The sequence below is a fragment of the Carassius carassius genome, chromosome 45 (genome assembly GCF_963082965.1).
Source record: "Carassius carassius chromosome 45, fCarCar2.1, whole genome shotgun sequence".
Taxonomy (NCBI): Eukaryota; Metazoa; Chordata; class Actinopteri; order Cypriniformes; family Cyprinidae; genus Carassius; species Carassius carassius.
Window position 1 is genome coordinate 7,249,451 of NC_081799.1, and position 18,986 is coordinate 7,268,436.

Below are 18,986 nucleotides of genomic sequence, written 5' to 3' on the forward strand. Positions count from 1 at the left end.
ACACAATGCATCCTACACTATTACCATGTCCACACGCATGTAATGCTGGGTAAAAGGTACAGTTGGCATGTAATGATCAGACAGCAGTTGGAAATTCAGACAAAGCAAATCATGAGTAATAATCTGTAGCACAGTACAATTAGGCAACATTAGTACAGTTACCAAAGTTGAAATATAAAATTAATCCAAAAAAGAAATGCTATTTACAACCCTGTGCCTTTTTGAACGGCCTCATTTGTCTTCTTTAATAACAACAATAACTCTAGCAAGCCTGATATTAATATAAATATGTCTGTAAGGTGTAAACACCTTCCCCAAAGCGAGTGGGTTACACAGTGACTGCTGCAGTTTCTTTACCTCCAGATGTGCCTGCCGATCAAAGCGTGTGCTCAACGCATAAGTGTTTCCTGTTAGTCATGATGAACAGCTACTGGAAAACCTTTCGCGTACACAAGCAGACTTCACAGATACATAATGCCTTTACCCCAATCATACACATTTACTTTTTTTTTTTGTTAATATCAGAAGGGTGCCAGCTAGTGGATGGAGGAGGAATTTAATTAAAAGTTCACTGTACAGTCTATGTACAGTGTGCTACCAACTTCCTATTTTAGTTTTCCTCTGAGAACCACAATGTTGGCCAACATATTCACACACGCACTGTACAATAAAAGCAGACCTTGTACACATGCACACAATCAACACATTTGCCCTCTTCTTACAATAACGAAAGTCCCGCTAGGACCTAAGCTAGTTTTCCGGCAGCACTCGTACCGTCTGTTGACTTTGTGCAAGTAGTCTTGAGTAGGACAGCAGATAGAAATTTAATATCCTCCAGAGGAGCGTTGTTGGTCAGTGACACACCCCAGACGTTTAACATCATCAGTAGTAGAAAGACTAGTGTTAAAGCCTTTTTCTTTCAGTAAGTACTTGTGTTTCAAATGGGGTAGCTGGTACCCTAGAAGCAAGGTTTTTCAGCTGTGGGGTCGAGCCGGATGGGGGAAGATGATGATGGGGCTGGAGTGTTTAGTCTCTGGATGTGTGTCTTGTTAGACGCTCTCTTTGCCCTGAGCTCCTGTCACAGTCTTGATGGAGGTTAATGTCCTGTTGAACCACGTCTTTTTGGCGGCTTGGACTTCGTTCAGAGCCAGACCCAGATGATGCTCCAGATCCTAAAGACAGGAAGAGGTTTACTTACTCTGGGCTGTTTCATAAAACAAGTTTACCAAAAAAGCCAAGCTTATTTCAGTTAGTCTGACCTATTGTCACTTGATTTGGTTTCCAAAAGCTAATTTTTACAATAGCTCAGGCCGAGTCACTAGCCCCTTTCACACTGAGATTCCAGATAATACACGGGGTAATGTGTCCCGGCAATTGTTCCTGGATCGTTAGATTTTGGTTCATTCACACTGCCAGTCATTACCCCGGATCTGTGTGTGCGTTCACACACTAGAGTTGCATAAAGGTCCCATAAAGACACGTGACATCAGGATGTGACATGCATTGTACGAATCGAAAATGCTCGGCACGTTAACTTTATCTTAAACTGGAGAACGATCTCCGCTTTAGCGTGGATAGTGAGGAGCTAACCGATCTCTGCTTCAATACAGCTGTCAGTACAGTTGTACATTTTTTCGTCCCTAACATTGATCTGCCTTCAAAACACCTGGTAAGAGATTCGCATGATAATGTGCGTCATCACTATGACACACTCTTTATGGCATTAGTTCACACAGCGCTCGTTCCGAGACTAAACCCGGCAATGTTACTAGGTCCCCAACCTGGGATTGATCCCAGAATCAATCCCGGAACGTGTTTGTGTTCACACAGAAGGCAATCCGGCAATGTTCCGGCAATTTTCGGGGACCAACGTGCAGTGTGAAAGGGGCTACTGTGGCAACTTATGCTGGGAAACTAAACTGTTCCAGAGTTCCTCTAACACTGACCAACAACACTGAATGCAATGATATTCCCACTGACTCTCTCAAACATACAATTATTTGAGTTTATTATCAGTCCAGAAAAATAAAAGTATACAAAAAAAAATGCAACTTAAAAACTATATTTTCAAATCGGCTGCGAGTCTGCACTGAAATGAGGAAGCGCCTCCTCGGTTATAAAATGTGTAAAAAAAAAAAAAAAAAAAAAAGAAACACGGCAAACATCTCCAATCAGTTCTAAACCTGTTGTCCAAAAAAAGAACATTTAATTAATCAAATGTTTGAAATAACTTCCTTTTGTGATCTGCTGAGGCTTCTTATCACAGAATGAGCCAGAAAATATATTCTATACTGTAATAAAGTTGATTAGCAATCACTTAGCAATGGATATAAAATACTTATGAAAACGACCGAGATGGCTTGAAGAACACAGAAAAAGCACATTGTTGCAGTTGTGTGTTTGTCTTCATGTTTCATCAGTTCAAATGTTTCTATCTATTTATTCTGTTAAAGAAATGGCTGGCTGGATGCCTTTGTCCAGTTAAGGGATTTCCTGTAAAGTCATTTGTTTTATTACTCCTAAAGAGTCTTTCTTGTGGACTTTCTGTGTGTTGGCGCACTTGAAAGAAACAAATCACTTTTCAATTTGAAATATCATGGTTATCACCAGTACTGGTAGATCTCAAGGTTCTCCATGTTTAGTAGAAAATTGTGTTGCGTAAACACCCCCTTTTATTTGATAAATATACAGTAAAAATTGTAATATTCTGAAATGTTACACTAAAATATATTTTTTATTAGAGTATATTTTAAATGAACTGTATTTCCTGTGCTGCAAAGCTGAATTTTATAACTGGCACTTCATATGAAATGATTAAGTAATTAATTCAACAGGTTTGGACATTTGTAACATTGTCATTTTTAATGAAAACCATTGATTGGACTGAAGACTCTGAACTCCCTTTTGCCCTTTTTTTTTTTTTTTCTTTTTTTTTTTTTTTTCCTCCTGGGAAGTCGTGGCCTAATGGTTAGAGAGTCAGACTCCCAATCGAAAGGTTGTGAGTTCGAGTCCCGGGCCGGCAGGAATTGTTGGTGGGGGAAGTGCATGTACAGTTCTCTCTCCACCCTCAATACCACGACTTAGGTGCCCTTGAGCAAGGCATCGAACCCCCAACTGCTCCCCGGGCGCTGCAGCATAAATGGCTGCCTACTGCTCCGGGTGTGTGTTCACAGTGTGTGTGTGTGTGTGTGTTCACTGCTCTGTGTGTGTGCACTTCGGATGGGTTAAATGCAGAGCACAAATTCTGAGTATGGGTCACCATACTTGGCTGAATGTCACTTCACTTCACTTCACTTCATGTAAAGGACATAAACCGGTTCAATCATCCATCAGTGATGAAAGTCCAATCAAAGCACAGTGTAAAAGTTTAATAGTTTGGAGTAAATGGTGTAAATAGTGTAAACAGTGTAAATAGTTTAATAGTCTTCTAAATAAACACACTTATAATTGTTGTGTCTGTGAAAGAACTGTGAGAAGATCATCCAAATACTGTACATTTGCATGCAATGTGTGGTGATGTCTGGGATCAGGTAGGTGTTGAGTGGTTGTAGTACCTGGATCTTGCACTCAGCCTCCACCAGCTGTAGCTTGGTCTGCGCCAGCTCCAGCTCCATCTCTCTCAGCTGGTTCTTCAGAGCCTCCTTCTCCTCATCTGTGTCCTCCTCACTGCCCTCCTTAGGAGTGCTGAGCACCTTCAGACGGCCCTCCTTACTGAAGAGAATGCTGCACTTCTCACAGCCCTCCACCTTCATCTGTACAGATGCACACATTCACCTCGTAACAAGATCATCACGTTAAGCTACTTTGGCTGATTACAGACGTAAATCTGCTCTCAATATCAGCTGCTTATTAATAAAGCCCAGCAGGCTGATCAGGACAGAGCTAGTGATGAAATGATAATGAGCAGCTTTTTGTCTTGCTTATTACAAGGCTATCTACCAAATAAATAAATGACATGAAACTAAAACTTCTTTGTGTAAGAATTTCAATAGAAATCAGTATAAAATGACAAGACTGAGCATTGATTAGGCTGATATTGGTAGAAATTGCTCTTGGAAGAGTTGATTCGGACTGGTCAATCGCAGAATGCTGTGGTCAAATATTATTGCATAGTGACACTAAACGGTATAATTGATTGTCATTGTGATTTACAACAACTGCTCAAGTGTCATAAAATAATGGCTATATAATCATTCATTTATAGCTGTGAAACATTGTTATTTTTAAGATAATCCAGTTGAATAGTGTAAAATGAACTGATAGACATCACCATACTTCCCTAGTTGATTAAGTTAATTACATAATTAAATATGCACTAATCTGCATACATTTCCAGATCATAAATCTGAATAATGGATAAAACCTTCAGAAGACAGGTAGAGAATAAAAATGTAAAGTGTGATGTAAGCACTACTGAAGTAAAGATTTCTCAGGTGGAGACTTAACACTTCAAAGTGTACAATAGTGTCTATAACATTGCGTGCGGTGTGTTACCAAATTGACCAGTGCATAAAAAAAGCATTGTTTTTGCTAAGTGTCAAATGTTATTTAAGGTTAAATGCTATACCAGTTTTATATAAATATTGTAACTATTAACTTATTTGCATGCATATTACTAGCGTATTGGCTTCTTATAAAGCACATATTAATGTCTTATTCAGCATGACCATATTACACAGCCCTTAATCAACCCTATAACTAAACTTAACGACTACCTTACTAGTTTTATTAAGAAGCATATATATATATATAAGTTTTTTAGATGAATACATTGCTATATCAAGCCACAATCTGCTGTGTGTATTTGAGTCATCACTCACCCGGATCTTCTCCAGCTCTCCTCTGTTGGCCGTCTGCTGTTTCTCCAGCCGCTCGCTGAGCTGAGAGCAGATCTGCGACACAAACACACAGAGGTCAAGGGTCAGTAGTGCTCTGGCTCACACCAATAAAATACTGTTCCCAAAGAGGAGGGAGAACAAGGCTTACGGTAAAAGGTCAACCATCATGAGCAGAACATACAATCTTTCAATCAATCTCTCCCATTACAGGATATCACATTCCCCCGGTCTCTATGTAATCCCAGCATCCTCTTACGATAAGTGCACTAATAGCACCACAGAGCTCAGGTCTGTAGGAGATTTCTGACAAGAGTGCTGACTTTTCATCCTTGATCGATGAGGTCCATGTGTCCTTTCCCAACCTGACATCAATCCTTTTGAGGTCATTGTTAGATTAATTTGGCGAAACACCCTCCTTAAACATGCATTGATCAGCAGGGAGGATGTAGCCTCAAATGACAGAATGAATGAATGAGAAAGAATGACACAGCCCCAGAATATTCCTCATGAAATATTCAGTTCTAAGCCATGGCTCACTGGTTAAAGTTTTGACATACACATACAGCTGAATCCATAGCTGTAAGCACTTGACACAGAAAGTCTAGAAGTTATGATCAATAAAAACATCTTTGTATTGAAACTAAGTTGAGTTGCATGTTTCCCTAAACCAGGGCTCTGAACCGGTTCAAGGAACAGAAACGAACGAAATTTTAACAAGAACAGAAACAAAAAACGAAATCAAATTTTATAGTGCCGAACAGAATCGAAAATTTTAAATGGCTGATAATAATAAATGGCCGGTTAATAACGTTATTTTATCGTTCCATTTTATATTTGAAATTTGCTGTCAACCAATCACGAGTTCCAGTAGACTCCGGCATATGCAAATATGACGCTGAAGCCAGCGAGTGAAATGTCCGCTCAGCTGTGAACTCATCATAGGCAAATCTCAATGACAATGCACCGCCTTCAGGGCCGGATTAAGACCAAATTAGGCCTGATGCTGTAGCACAAAACGCGGCCCAATTTTTCTCGGCGTTGGTGCATGCATTTGACACTCAAGCACCAGCATGCTTAGCCTTTCCTGCCCAACTGAGGACCACAGCTCTCCTTTGATTATTCCTAAATTTGAGAAGCTCCGCTCGCCGGAGGCCTTGGACACCATCATGCACAGATAGATGCGCTAACCAATTTCGACATTTGGAAACGTCTGCGAAAGATTCAACAATGACAAAAGCTTGTACAAGTTTCGTTCACAGTCACCGGTTTCTGAGTGCGCATGAATGCAGCAAACTGTATCAGCTAATTTTGACCGATTAGTAATCAGTTAAATGGTTTAAAAAGTCATTTATTTATTTTCAGTAAATTATCAAAATATTTAAAAAGGTTTGCTGCATGGTTAAAATACGCTATGCGTATATATATATATATATATATATATAGAGAGAGAGAGAGAGAGAGAGGAAAAACTTTTTTTAGAGAGAAAAAAAATATTTCATTCAGAAATAGACGATGCAGACACAAAATGTTTACAAAGATTGGAGTCCAAATTTCGGAGTCATATACAGCTTTGCTTACTATACATTTACTATTATTCTATATTCTTTATATTAAATAAAATATTAACATCCAGATACATCGGGAACATGGAAACATTTGGATTTGTGCCGAAAGAGAGAGGTAGGCATCAGCTTCACCTTAGATTAATTTGTTTTTGGATTGACGTTTTCATAGCCTAAACTAATAACTGTTTTTATAATGTTTTTAAACATTTTGCTTTAGACTACAGGCATTTTAGCCTTTATTATTTCGGAAGTAATAGGGATAATAAAATGCGACGTGAGCCGCAACTTTTTTTTTTCTCAAAAAGCAATCTTATAATGTTTTTTTTTTCCCTTCTTTTAACAATGCAGCAAACATTTTTAAATATCATAACAATTCTTTGTCTTTAAAGTGCTGCCAGATTTTTTTTTTTTAAGTAGCTTACATTTGGCCAAAATCTAGAGCTGATGATGCTGTAGCCTATTGGCTGTGACTAAGCGTTAGATCTCTATTTTTCCTTTTCTTTTTGCGAAAAGAAAACGCTATACTTTATTATTATAATATTATTATTATTAGGCAAATAATACTATTTTTTAAAAATAACGTTATTAACCAGTATTTTGTCCACCCTAACCGTGTCTCGGAACGGTAATAATATCAGAGGAACGCTGAACAGAAACGTTAAAATATTGATTCTGCTCGGAGTGAAGCGACTGAATTTTTTTTTTTCATTTTCAAGCCCTGCTCTAAACCCCCTCACACAAACAGTCATATACTTGGCCATCTATTATTGTTACAGCGCCAACAGTTTTTTGTTGTTGTTTCATCTCAATCGTTTCTTTTTTGCCTGTAAAACAACTGTAAAAGTAACATGCATTTGCTAAGCATTAAAGACACAGTTCACCCAAAAACGAAAATGAGCCCTTGATTTTCTCACTCTCAAGCCATTCTAGTAGTACATGACTTTCTTCTTTCAGACAAATACAATAAGTGTTATATAAAAAAATGTTCTGGCTCTTCCAAGCTTTATAATAAATATTAATGGGGTTGATATTTTGAAGCCCAAAAAAGTGCATCCATGCATTATAAAAAGTGTTCCACATGGCTCTGGGGGTTTATAAAGTTCTTCTGAAGCGTAATAATAATAATAGTCCTATTTAAAACTTTATAACTCTATCTTCCGCTAACAGTCATACATGTGTTCATGAGAGAGTGGCATTCCAGCATGATATGGCACATCGGCATAGTTTAAGCTCCGGTGAGAATATGCTAGTCTCATGAGAATCAAATGGATGCACTTTATTTTGCTTAAAAATCTCGACCTCCATTCACTGCCATTATAAAGCTTGGAAGAGCCAGGATATTTTTTAATATAACTCTGACTGTATTCATATGAAAGAAGAAAGTCTCATACACCATGACATGAGGGTGAGTAAATCATGGGATGATTTTCAGTTTTGGAGGAACTATTCCTTTAAGCACTAAGCCCAATGTAGGGCGTGTTAGGACGAGCCGTTTTAGGAGGGGGTCGTGGACGAGTCTTAACTTTTATAAAGGATATCTCTTTGGATTTGAGACTTTAGTCTTTGCAACTTTACAGATCTTCTTTATGCACCAAGAGCTTGTAACACTCCAAAGAGAAAGGAAAATTTGAAATAGAATCATGTGACCCCTTTAAAGAATTTTTATGGACACTGCAACAATCATGGGTGCAGATTTACGATCAGCTTGCTCAAACCCTCATTTTGGCATCAAAAAAACTACTGTCAGGATTTACTAGAGACATGAAGTGGGAAATTAGCGCTGAAAAGGCATGGACAGTTATTTTTGCAACTCACCTTATTGAAAATGTATTTGTAGGAGTTTCCCTTTCGGTCTGTACATTTTTGAGAGGAGAGTATCTAAATGAATTACTCAATGCAATTTACTATGATTTGCGCTGGCCAATTTACTGGTATTTGCACCATTATGTAATGCCCAAAAAGCAGGTGTAATTTGCACTGCTCTTGGTAGATTGCGCTGGTCATTATGGAAATTAGATGTTGCGTCTGTGTTTTTTAAGACGATCTTGTCAGTATATCACCCGCAGAATTTTCTCCCATCTGCACTTTTATGGAATTGTGCCCTAACGGTAATTTGAACTGTTTAGTAAACCTGGCCCATAATATTACATAACAGCCTGCAGCAAAGTTTTTTTTTTAAAAATTGATAAAGTTTGCCTTCCTTTAAGAAAGCCTCTATTGGTCACGCACACACTATTGTATTCATATTTCATTTCCACTCCTTTTATTGTCCATCAAACATAAACTATAAGTCTGATCGCTTTGAAAAGTAGTAGCATACTGTATGTCTCCTTCAGAAGACATGATTTGAGACACCATTCATGTCTGTAAGACAAATGAGCCAGATAATTTATTCTTGCTTAGTGTTAACAGAAATAATGTATCTACATTGAGGAAATGTCTGAGCTACTCATTTAGTGAACAAATATGAATATATGGGACATATTTTCATCAAACAGACTTTTAATTAAAGATATCTTATGCTGTAATGCAATGTCAGATATGAATAATAATACAGGGCAGAGACTGAAGGTACTTTAGAAATGAAGCTTTTATACGCTTTTTCTCCCCATTTATACCTGAAGGCATTTGATGCTCATAGGGTGTCGTCTGGCTCATACAAGAAATAGGAGCATGAGTGTGTGCGAGAGAGAGCTGGTTCAGCTCAGAGGACACCATTATCATGCTCCTCCATGAATCATGCTGTCAGCGGCCCCATTAAAATGAGCTCTGCAGGGATAGCAGCTCAACTATTTTTACAGAGATGCTCTCATACTGCACTGAAGGTGCCACTTTCAGGCCAGCCTCTCCTCTACACTCAGATCAACCCTTATCCATACATGAGCATGCTAAACAGCTCCAGTCTGGACATGCATGTTTATAGGAACATATTAAAGCTTTTGGTCCACTAACTGTACAGTAGTGGCCAAAAGTTTAGAAAATTACATTAATATTGGAAATTGGAAAAGTTGCTGCTTAAGTTTTTATAATAGCAATTTGCATATACTCCAGAATGTAATGAAGAGTGATCAGATGAATTGCATAGTCCTTCTTTGCCATGAAAATTAACTTAATCCCAAAAAAACCTTTCCACTGCATTTTATTGCTGTCATTAAAGGACCTGCTGAGATCATTTCAGTAATCGTCTTGTTAACTCAGGTGAGAATGTTGATGAGCACAAGGCTGGAGATCATTATGTCAGGCTGATTGGGTTAGAATGGCAGACTTGACATGTTAAAAGGAGGGTGATGCTTTAAATCATCGTTCTTCCATTGTTAACCATGGTGACCTGCAAAGAAACGCGTGCAGCCATCATTGCGTTGCATAAAAATGGCTTCACAGGCAAGGATATTGTGGCTACTAAGATTGCACCTAAATCAACAATTTATAGGATCATCAAGAACTTCAAGGAAAGAGGTTCAATTCTTGTAAAGAAGGCTTCAGGGCGTCCAAGAAAGTCCAGCAAGCGCCAGGATCGTCTCCTAAAGAGGATTCAGCTGCGGGATCGGAGTGGCACCAGTGCAGAGCTTGCTCAGGAATGGCAGCAGGCAGGTGTGAGCGCATCTGCACGCACAGTGAGGCCAAGACTTTTGGAAGATGGCCTGGTGTCAAGAAGGGCAGCGAAGAAGCCACTTCTCTCAAAAAAAAAAAATCAGCTACAGATTGATCTTCTGCAGAAAGTATAGTGAATGGACTGCTGAGGACTGGGGCAAAGTCATATTCTCAGATGAAGCATAAAGCATCCTGACACCATTCATGTGTGGGGTTGCTTCTCATCCAAGGGAGTGGGCTCACTCACAATTCTGCCCAAAAACACAGCCATGAATAAAGAATGGTACCAAAACACCCTCCAACAGCAACTTCTTCCAACAATCCAACAACAGTTTGGTGAAGAACAATGCATTTTCCAGCACGATGGAGCACCGTGCCATAAGGCGAAAGTGATAACTAAGTGGCTCTGGGACCAGAATGTTGAAATTTTGGGTCCATGGTCTGGAAACTCCCCAGATCTTAATCCCATTGAGAACTTGTGGTCAATCCTCAAGAGGCGGGTGGACAAACAAAAACCCACTAATTCTGACAAACTCCAAGAAGTGATTATGAAAGAATGGGTTCCTATCAGTCAGGATTTGGCCCAGAAGTTGATTGAGAGCATGCCCAGTCGAATTGCAGAGGTCCTGAAAAAGAAGGGCCAACACTGCAAATACTGACTCTTTGCAGAAATGTCATGTAATTGTCGATAAAAGCCTTTGAAACGTATGAAGTGCTTGTAATTATATTTCAGTACATCACAGAAACAACTGAAACAAAGATCTAAAAGCAGTTTAGCAGCAAACTTTTTGAAAACTATTTTTTATGTAATTCTCAAAACTTTTGGCCACGACTGTACTCTATTAAAAGTTATTTTGGGTAGGGATGCACGATTAATCGAATGCTACTGTCATGCGCATCTTGTCAGTAAAGCTGGTTCTGTAATCAGTAACGTAAGTAAATGTCTATCACCTGGTTTCAGTAGGAGCAGCATTTACTACACAGAGCCGCAGTTCACTGACAAACTACGCAAAAAAAATTGCGGACTATATAATTGCACATTTATGAAATCGAAGAAATTGTTCAAGATAATGACAGCTGTGTGCATAGTTTTTCAGTGAACTACGGCCCTGTGTAGTAGAAAATACCACATTTAATAACATGTTTTTACTCCAAACTCACTTCATAACATCAGCCGAGTGTTTGAAATAAATCAGTGAGATGATGATTCTAAGCAGTGATAAAGGCTATGTGGATTAGCAATGCATTATTATTTACTTTGTTATAATGAAAATTATAATATGACACATTCAGATAAACCATATATTGTCGTAGTTGTATGTTTATTAGTCACGTAAAATCAATGAAAGCAGTAAAATCTTCTGTTTATCCAGCTACTGCTATAGGGATTTCCTGGGTTTCTTCTGCGGAATGTATTTGGCGTTTCTGCACGAGAGCGCCCTCTATCCTTCAGATGGAGATTTACTACTGATCACAGAGCCAAGCTTCACTGACGAGATGTGCATGACAATCGTTGCCTAATCTCGATAATGATTTCATTTTGATTTATTGTGCAGCCCTAATTTGGGGTTACTTCTTAAAAAAAAAAAAAAAAAAAAAAGACAATCAATTCACAATGCTGCTTGAATGGAGTCACCAAAGTGATCTGACAATAAATGTGGCAAAAAACAAAAAAGTATAGCTAGGCCAAGCACAACAATGGTACATTGTAAGGATGAGTAGATTTTTTGAACCATTATTTACAGCTTCATTACTTTTGTCCATTTGGTCCATTGTAACAAATGTTACATGGTATTCTCAGTCAATGTGACAATAATACGTTCAATGTCAATATGCATCAGAAATGCTGAAATTATGCTTTTTCTTTGCTAGCAACTTAAGATTAAGGTATTTATTAGTTCAGGTTTTTATGTAAAACAATGTTTGACTTCAAATATCTGGCCAGAGCAAGTTGTGGTAAAGATTTAAGAAACATTGTTGAAGGAGCATCCAAAAAATTGGTAAAGTGAATTGGTTCCAAATCACAAAAAGTTGTATAGTCATTGAAAACTTGTCACAAATCACAATTTAATGTGATTAGTGACATATTTTCTAGCATACTGTGAAATACATCTGAGTGAAGAGGATTATAAATGTAAGATGGGTTCTGGTTCATTCATCAATTGATTAGATTATATGGAGACAGAATCTCAAGGAGCACTTTCATTCAAAACCAAGAAAAACAGAGTTCAAATAGACTAAATGACTAGGGAAATCTGGCATACGTCACCAGTCGTCTCAACCAGAATCTCAGTAATTATATTTTGATTATCAATTACTAGCCCTAAGGTAAAAAAAAGAAGAAAAAAGCAGCTTACAACAAACATGTTCACAATAAGATCATTGAGATGCATTAAAAAAATGGATAGGGTGAATTTCCATTTCATGCCATTTTAAAATGTTGGTAATGCAAGGCTGTTTGAGACAGAGATACCATAATTGCCAGCTGGGACACTGAAACCCACCATATTCAGTGTGGCAAACTTTTAACTATATGGTTCAAAAGAGTTGCCATAGACTTCCACAAGAAAAAGATGAAAACAAAACATGTGGCCCCTTAAAACTAAAGATTTATTGTAGTGAGTCTGTTTATCCGTGCTAATGGGCTCCATCCTTTATGATGAACTAAAGTTACACTGTACAAAACAAAAGGAAAAGGAAAATAGGAACAAAAATAATGGTGGAGGGATGAAAAGGATTTGTTGGCATACACAAGAAAGTCTAAAAAAACACAAACCTTGTGAAGAAAAGAGTATAAAATAAAAAAATAAAAATATGGAAAGGATTATATGGTGTTCGAGTCCCAGGGAATGCAGGAATTGATAAAAATGTCTTTGGGTACAAAAGCTGCCAAATGCATAAAAGTAAATGTAGCAAATATTTGTCAGAACAGGAGAGAACTGTACAGTAAAACTGATGCACATTCATAGAGTGTCTCAGTTAAGTGTTTTATGAAGGTAATTTAATTGGATAATGGGGTGTTTTAAGATATGACAGAGCCTGGGCCATTTAAACTATTTAGGGTTTGATGTAGCTATAGTGACCTAATGGATGGATACTGGACTTCATTATAGTGATAGAAGGCCATTAGAATCAGAACGATCTCAAACAGAGACCGCAGACCATGTTTTACTGAAGGCTCAAGGCAAGTGAGTCAGCATGTGTGTGTGTGTGTGTTCACCTGTTTGTATTCTCCAATGATGGAGCCGTTTTTCTTGATCTCGGACTCAGATTTATCCAGTTCTCTCCGACACATCTCCTTCAGCTGAAAGCACAAATGCAGAGCCCAAGTTAAAAACTCTTCCACTTTTTATGGTAAAAAGAAATCAGTCATATCACAACGATCCTATATTTAACCCAAGTGTCCCCTCCGGGAGACATCTCTCCTGTCTGTCTGAGGACAGCTGTGTCCAGAGGCCCTACTGTCTCAGAGGAACCTCTGCAATCAACTCAAACACATATCCAGAGTACCGTGAGTCTGCCTCATCAGGGATCATTCCCTGATTCTCCACTCCATCCAGAATACAGACACAAATACAGCACATGGACTTGCACATTGGACTTTTTTTAAACAAATAAAACTGAATATGTGTCTTTTTTAAAATCAGTTACAATTCAGAAAGCACCACACAAACCACAATTGTCATGGTAAATGTGACTTTTCTGATTGGTGGATATTATTTGAGGATTATGGGAACTGTAGTCCTTCAATGGGAATTTGCTAATGAAACTTTTTGTTGTTGTTAAACAAAGCTTTCATTTGTTATACGTGTTTGTGTGTGAGTGTGTGTGTGTATATGTATGTACAAACATGTATGTACAAAGTTGGGACACTGTACAAATTGATAATTTGAAGTTTGTGAAGTTTCAAATTTAAATATTTTATTCAGAATACAACATAGATGACATATCAAATTTTTAAACTGAGAAAATGTATCATTTTAATGGAAAAATATGTTGATTTTAAATTTTATGGCATCAACGCATCTCAAAAAAGTTGGGACAAGGCCATGTTTACCAGCTGCCCATGTCACACGCGCTCATGCAACCCCATACTATCAGAGATGCAGGCTTCTGAACTGAGCGCTGATAACAACTTGGGTTGTCCTTGTCCTCTTTAGTCCGGATGACATGGCGTCACAGTTTTCCAAAAAGAACTTTAAATTTTGATTCGTCTGACCACAAAACAGTTTTCCACTTTGCCACAGTCCATTTTAAATGAACCTTGGCCCAGAGAAAACGCCGGCGCTTCTGGATCATGTTTAGATATGGCTTCTTTTTTCACCTGTAGAGTTTTAGCCGGCGACGGCGAATGGCACGGTGGATTGTGTTCACCGACAATGTTTTCTGGAAGTATTCCTGAGCCCATGTTATGATTTCCATTACAGTAGCATTCCTGTATGTGATGCAGTGTCGTCTAAGGGCCCGAAGATCACAGGAATCCAGTATGGTTTTCTGGCCTTGACCCTTACGCACAGATTGTTCCAGATTCTCTGAATCTCTGGATGATATTATGCACTGTAGATGATGAAAACTTCAAACTCTTTGCAATTTTTCTCTGAGAAACTCCTTTCTGATATTGCTCCACTATTTTTCGCGGCAGCATTGGGGGAATTGGTGATCCTCTGCCCATCTTGACTTCTGAGAGACACTGCCACTCAGGCTCTTTTTATACCCAATCATGTTGCCAATTGACCTAATAAGTTGCTAAATTTATCCTCTAGCTGTTCCTTATATGTACATTTAACTTTTCTGGCCTCGTATTGTTACCTGTCCCAACTTTTTTGGAATGTGTAGCGCTCATGAAATCCAAAATGAGCCAATAATTGGCATGACATTTCAAAATGTCTCACTTTCAACATTTGATGTTATCTACAGTATATTCTATTGTGAATAAAATATAAGTTTATGAGACTTGTAAATTATTCCATTCCTTTTTTACTCACAATTTGAACAGTGTCCCAACTTTTTCGGAATTGGGTTTGTATATTAGTGCTGGGCAATGATTAAAATTTTTAATTGCGATTAATCAAATGATTGTCTGCATTCAAAAGTAGTGTATTGTGCACTTTTTTGCTATATGAACAAAATGTGCAATAACATTTTGGTTTGCAAACACTTTAAACAAATTAGGTGCTTTTTTACAGCAGTATTCCTTTTATATTTTAGCAGTTAAAATATTTTTTTGTAAATCTAAATTATAACATTTATGTAATTAAATGAAATATAAAACATTATAATATTGTACTTGATTGTTATATATACTTATTTTATATATTTAGATGAGTGAATTGAAGTGGACAGCAAAGTAAAAGAAACCAAGAATAGTTCAACAGACTTCTGAACACCTTCAATATTGCTTAAAGAGCATCCCAGGATGCAACTAAAAAAAACTAGCTTTATTTCTGAAATACTATTTACTATTTTGAGCGTTAGTGAGTTTTGGCTGGTGTTGGGGGTGTCTGACCTGTGCTGACTCTTCCTCCAGTCGTCTCTTTTCATCTTCAGATTCCACCAGTTTCTGTTTAGTGATGAGGAGCTCTTTGTTGAGTGCGTCAGATTTCTCCTCAGCCTAAAGGGAAAAAGGACATGCTGTGTTTTACTACACATACCAGAAGCCACAGGCATGTGTGAATGTCATGAACCACTAAGGCTAGACCTGAAAATAGTGTCAAACTGCCTAAAAGACTCACGTTGTCCAGGTCTTTCCTCAGGGCGATCTTACTGCTGACCAGCTCGTGAGCCAAATCGTCATTTTCTTGCTCCAGGCGCATGTTAGCTTCCTGTAGCCGCCGGTTTTCTCTCTATAGAGCAGACACAGTGTGTGAGTGTCTCGTGACAGTCACTATAATGGTTAACTGTGCTGGGAATATGAGGAACCTTGGAGAAGAAACCTGATTAAAAATTGACCAGTTAGAGGGAAATATGTCAAAAAGCAATTAACACACTGACTGGACTCTCAGTCCTCCGGCTATTGCACTAAAAGACACTCAGCTAGTTAAAGAGAGTGTGTGTGTGTTTGTATTGTGTGCGTGCATGTGTGTGTGTGTGTGTGCGTGTGTGTGTGTGTGTGTTAATGCCATACCTACACATACATTTTTATGACCTTCTGTATTTAAGTGGCACAAATGACTGAGTTTAGGTAATGTAACAAATGTCTAATAATGTTTGCATGTCAGTAAAGCAAATGTACATTTACAGACCAGCAATGAATTCAAATGTTAATTAGTTAATGTAATGATATTGTTGATAATACAATTATTAACTTTACTGAGCTAAACAGAACCAGCCCGTTTTCCAAAGCTGTGGGATATAAAACATTCACTCTAAATTTAAGATTTTTGCATTGGAATTGCATTTAAACTTTGTCCATTTGAATTACACACTTTTAATATAAAGATTGAGTTTATAATTCAGACTTTTCTTCTCAGAATTATGAGTATATCTCTCACAGGTCAGTGTTAATACATCACAATTCAGATTCCCCCCCCCCAAAAATAGGAAATATGAATTGTGAGATTAAAAGTCAAAATTATTATTTATTTATTTTTCATTCCACGGTGGACTTGTGATTCCACAGATTTCTGTAATAAACCAAATGTGTTTTTAAAATGTTTTAGTTTGTTTATTAGTTCGTTGGATAAGACTTTTTTAAATTGATAATTTATTTTTTAAATATGCAATTCAAATACATAACTTACATTAATACATACATTAATTTTGCCCAAAATATTTTTGAGAATTAGTATTTAAAAAGTATATGAAAAAAGTGTCATTGTGAAGGACTAACAGGACACAAATAGTTTATTTTGAATGTATTATTTTTAATGTACTTTGATTTATGACACTCTAATTGTGATTGGAGACTTCAAACAGCATTTTTAATGAAGTGAACTACAGAACACTATAGATATGTGTGTGTGTGTGTGTGTGTGTGTGTGTGTGTAGATGTTGAACCCTGACTGACAGTTCCTAAATGATTAAGGTCATTCCTCGTGAGCTGGGCTCAGGCTAACAGTTGACAGGCAGGCCGCTGTTATCAGGAATCCATCTGGCCAGATTTTCATCATCTCTGAGCCCAGCGGTGACCTCGTCTCACATCTCTGCTCATTATAAGCTCAAAGCACATATGCTAATAGCTGGAGATACAGGAAAGGCTCAGAGGAAAATGAGTTTCAGCTCAGCGCAGAGGAGAAAACTAGCTCTGATTGTGAAGGAGAACGAAATCTTAGCCAAGATTAAACGCATATGGGGAAACGCACACGCACTCTAATGGATCATGTAAATATTCATATGCACATAGTCATGAATGCTGATGTGTAAAAAGAGAACACAAGCCCAAACAGATGCAGGATGAATCTACCTCATATCTCTCGATGGGCTCCTCCTGCTGTTCCTGCTGCTCTCGAATGGTGTGATACTCCTTCTCGTACTTCTTCAGCTTCTTCTGACTGATCTGTGACACGCAAACATACAGAAGAAGGTACTGAAACAGATGTGGACAAAGTACATCTCAAAAAAAGTGAAAATCTCATTTCAGAATAGTTCATCATTTACATAAACGACAAATGTTGATTTTGTTGAAAGGTGATGAGTTTACAGTAGGGCTGTGCGATTAATCGAAATCGAAATAAAATCGCGATTTGAGTGTGCGCGATTTCTAAATCGCTTTATAGCACGATTTTCCGCAGCCCCGACCTCCCGCAGTATGTTATCTGAACCAATCAGGATGCAGCGCGCCTAAGTGGAGCGCGAGAACAGAGCAGACTGGGCATATGCCTAACTTCAGGTTCACACACTCTGTCTGTGATGCCTAGCCTTTTTTTTCGAGCCCATGTTAATGGAACAGAACGTTCACACTGCACGCAGTAAAAAGATGAGAACAGAAAAGGTTATAAATAAAAAGGTGCAAAAAGATTTAATATCTTGCGCGTGAACACAGTGAGAGTTGTGAGTGCACAGGACACAGGTTGAGCGAGAGGAGACACATTGTAAGGCAGCATGTATCTGAGCCTTATACAGTCTATGATCTGAGCACGCGCATCTGGTTTTGTTAACTGAGCAAAGGAAATCTGCGTGCGAGTCAGTGATGCGCGGGTTGATCCAAAATGAGCAGTTGCCCGCGGTTACGAGTCAATCCAAAAATATTTTTTATGATATTCGGGTTGCGGTCGGTCGAGTCCTTTGAAATAAAAATGCCAATTAAACCTTTGTAATTTATATAGTACTAGACACATTTTTTAAATACATAGGCCTACACTTTATTGGCTGAATAACTGGCATGAAGATGACACACGAGCTCAGTCGTAGAGATGGAGGCGGCAAAGAAGACTGCATGGGGAGCAACGTCACTGTTTTTGGTAAAACATGATTTTGACGACTTCATTAAGTTTCGTTTTATAGAAAACTATTTTTAAAAGATTTTCGTTTTGTATAAATTGTCTCTTAATGTTGATCAATGCTTTATCAATCAGTTGCCCGTATTTAATAAATAAGAAGCAAATATATAGCCTAGCAGACAATGTAATAAGGCACCGGCACGATCAGTTGCATTGCATGTGAACTAAACTCAGCGTGTGCCTCACAGATTTGAGAAATATAGGCTATATATTACAGACAGCTTGAAATGTCTTCTTTTAAACGAAAATATTCAAACCAAAATAAATGGACTACTCTCTGATGATGTAATCCATAAAGTGCATTTCTCTCTGGCGTTCATGGCGAGTCTGCATTGTCAACTTCATCTTTGCAGCGACACAGTAAACACCAGTTTATTACTAAACAATAAAATGACTCCTTGTATATTTTCGAACCAGCAGGCCATTCTGGGTTGAGCGAGACCCCACGGAATGAGCGAGCGGATCGGGATATTCAGAAATGCGCTCTCCGCTCACGAGCTCTGATCGGAACAAACCCGAGCCTAAATGTCTGCTGACCTTGCAGAAACATACAA

General features: G+C 38.1%; 1 protein-coding gene across 3 annotated transcripts in view; it reads right to left on the reverse strand.

The window, feature by feature from the left end:
* Positions 1-537: 537 nt before the first annotated feature.
* The window catches only part of LOC132127796 (rab GTPase-activating protein 1), a 125,857-nt gene continuing 107,408 nt past the window's right edge, over positions 538-18,986 (reverse strand). For all 3 annotated transcript variants that reach the window (XM_059539911.1, XM_059539910.1, XM_059539913.1), the window contains 7 exons: positions 17,397-17,489; positions 15,727-15,837; positions 15,501-15,605; positions 13,215-13,298; positions 4,821-4,892; positions 3,555-3,752; positions 538-1,172 (listed from right to left, as the gene is read on the reverse strand). In XM_059539911.1, coding sequence (XP_059395894.1) covers positions 1,050-1,172; positions 3,555-3,752; positions 4,821-4,892; positions 13,215-13,298; positions 15,501-15,605; positions 15,727-15,837; positions 17,397-17,489 — 786 coding nt within the window. In that variant the 3' untranslated portion in view covers positions 538-1,049. The remainder of the gene's footprint in view (positions 1,173-3,554; positions 3,753-4,820; positions 4,893-13,214; positions 13,299-15,500; positions 15,606-15,726; positions 15,838-17,396; positions 17,490-18,986) is intronic.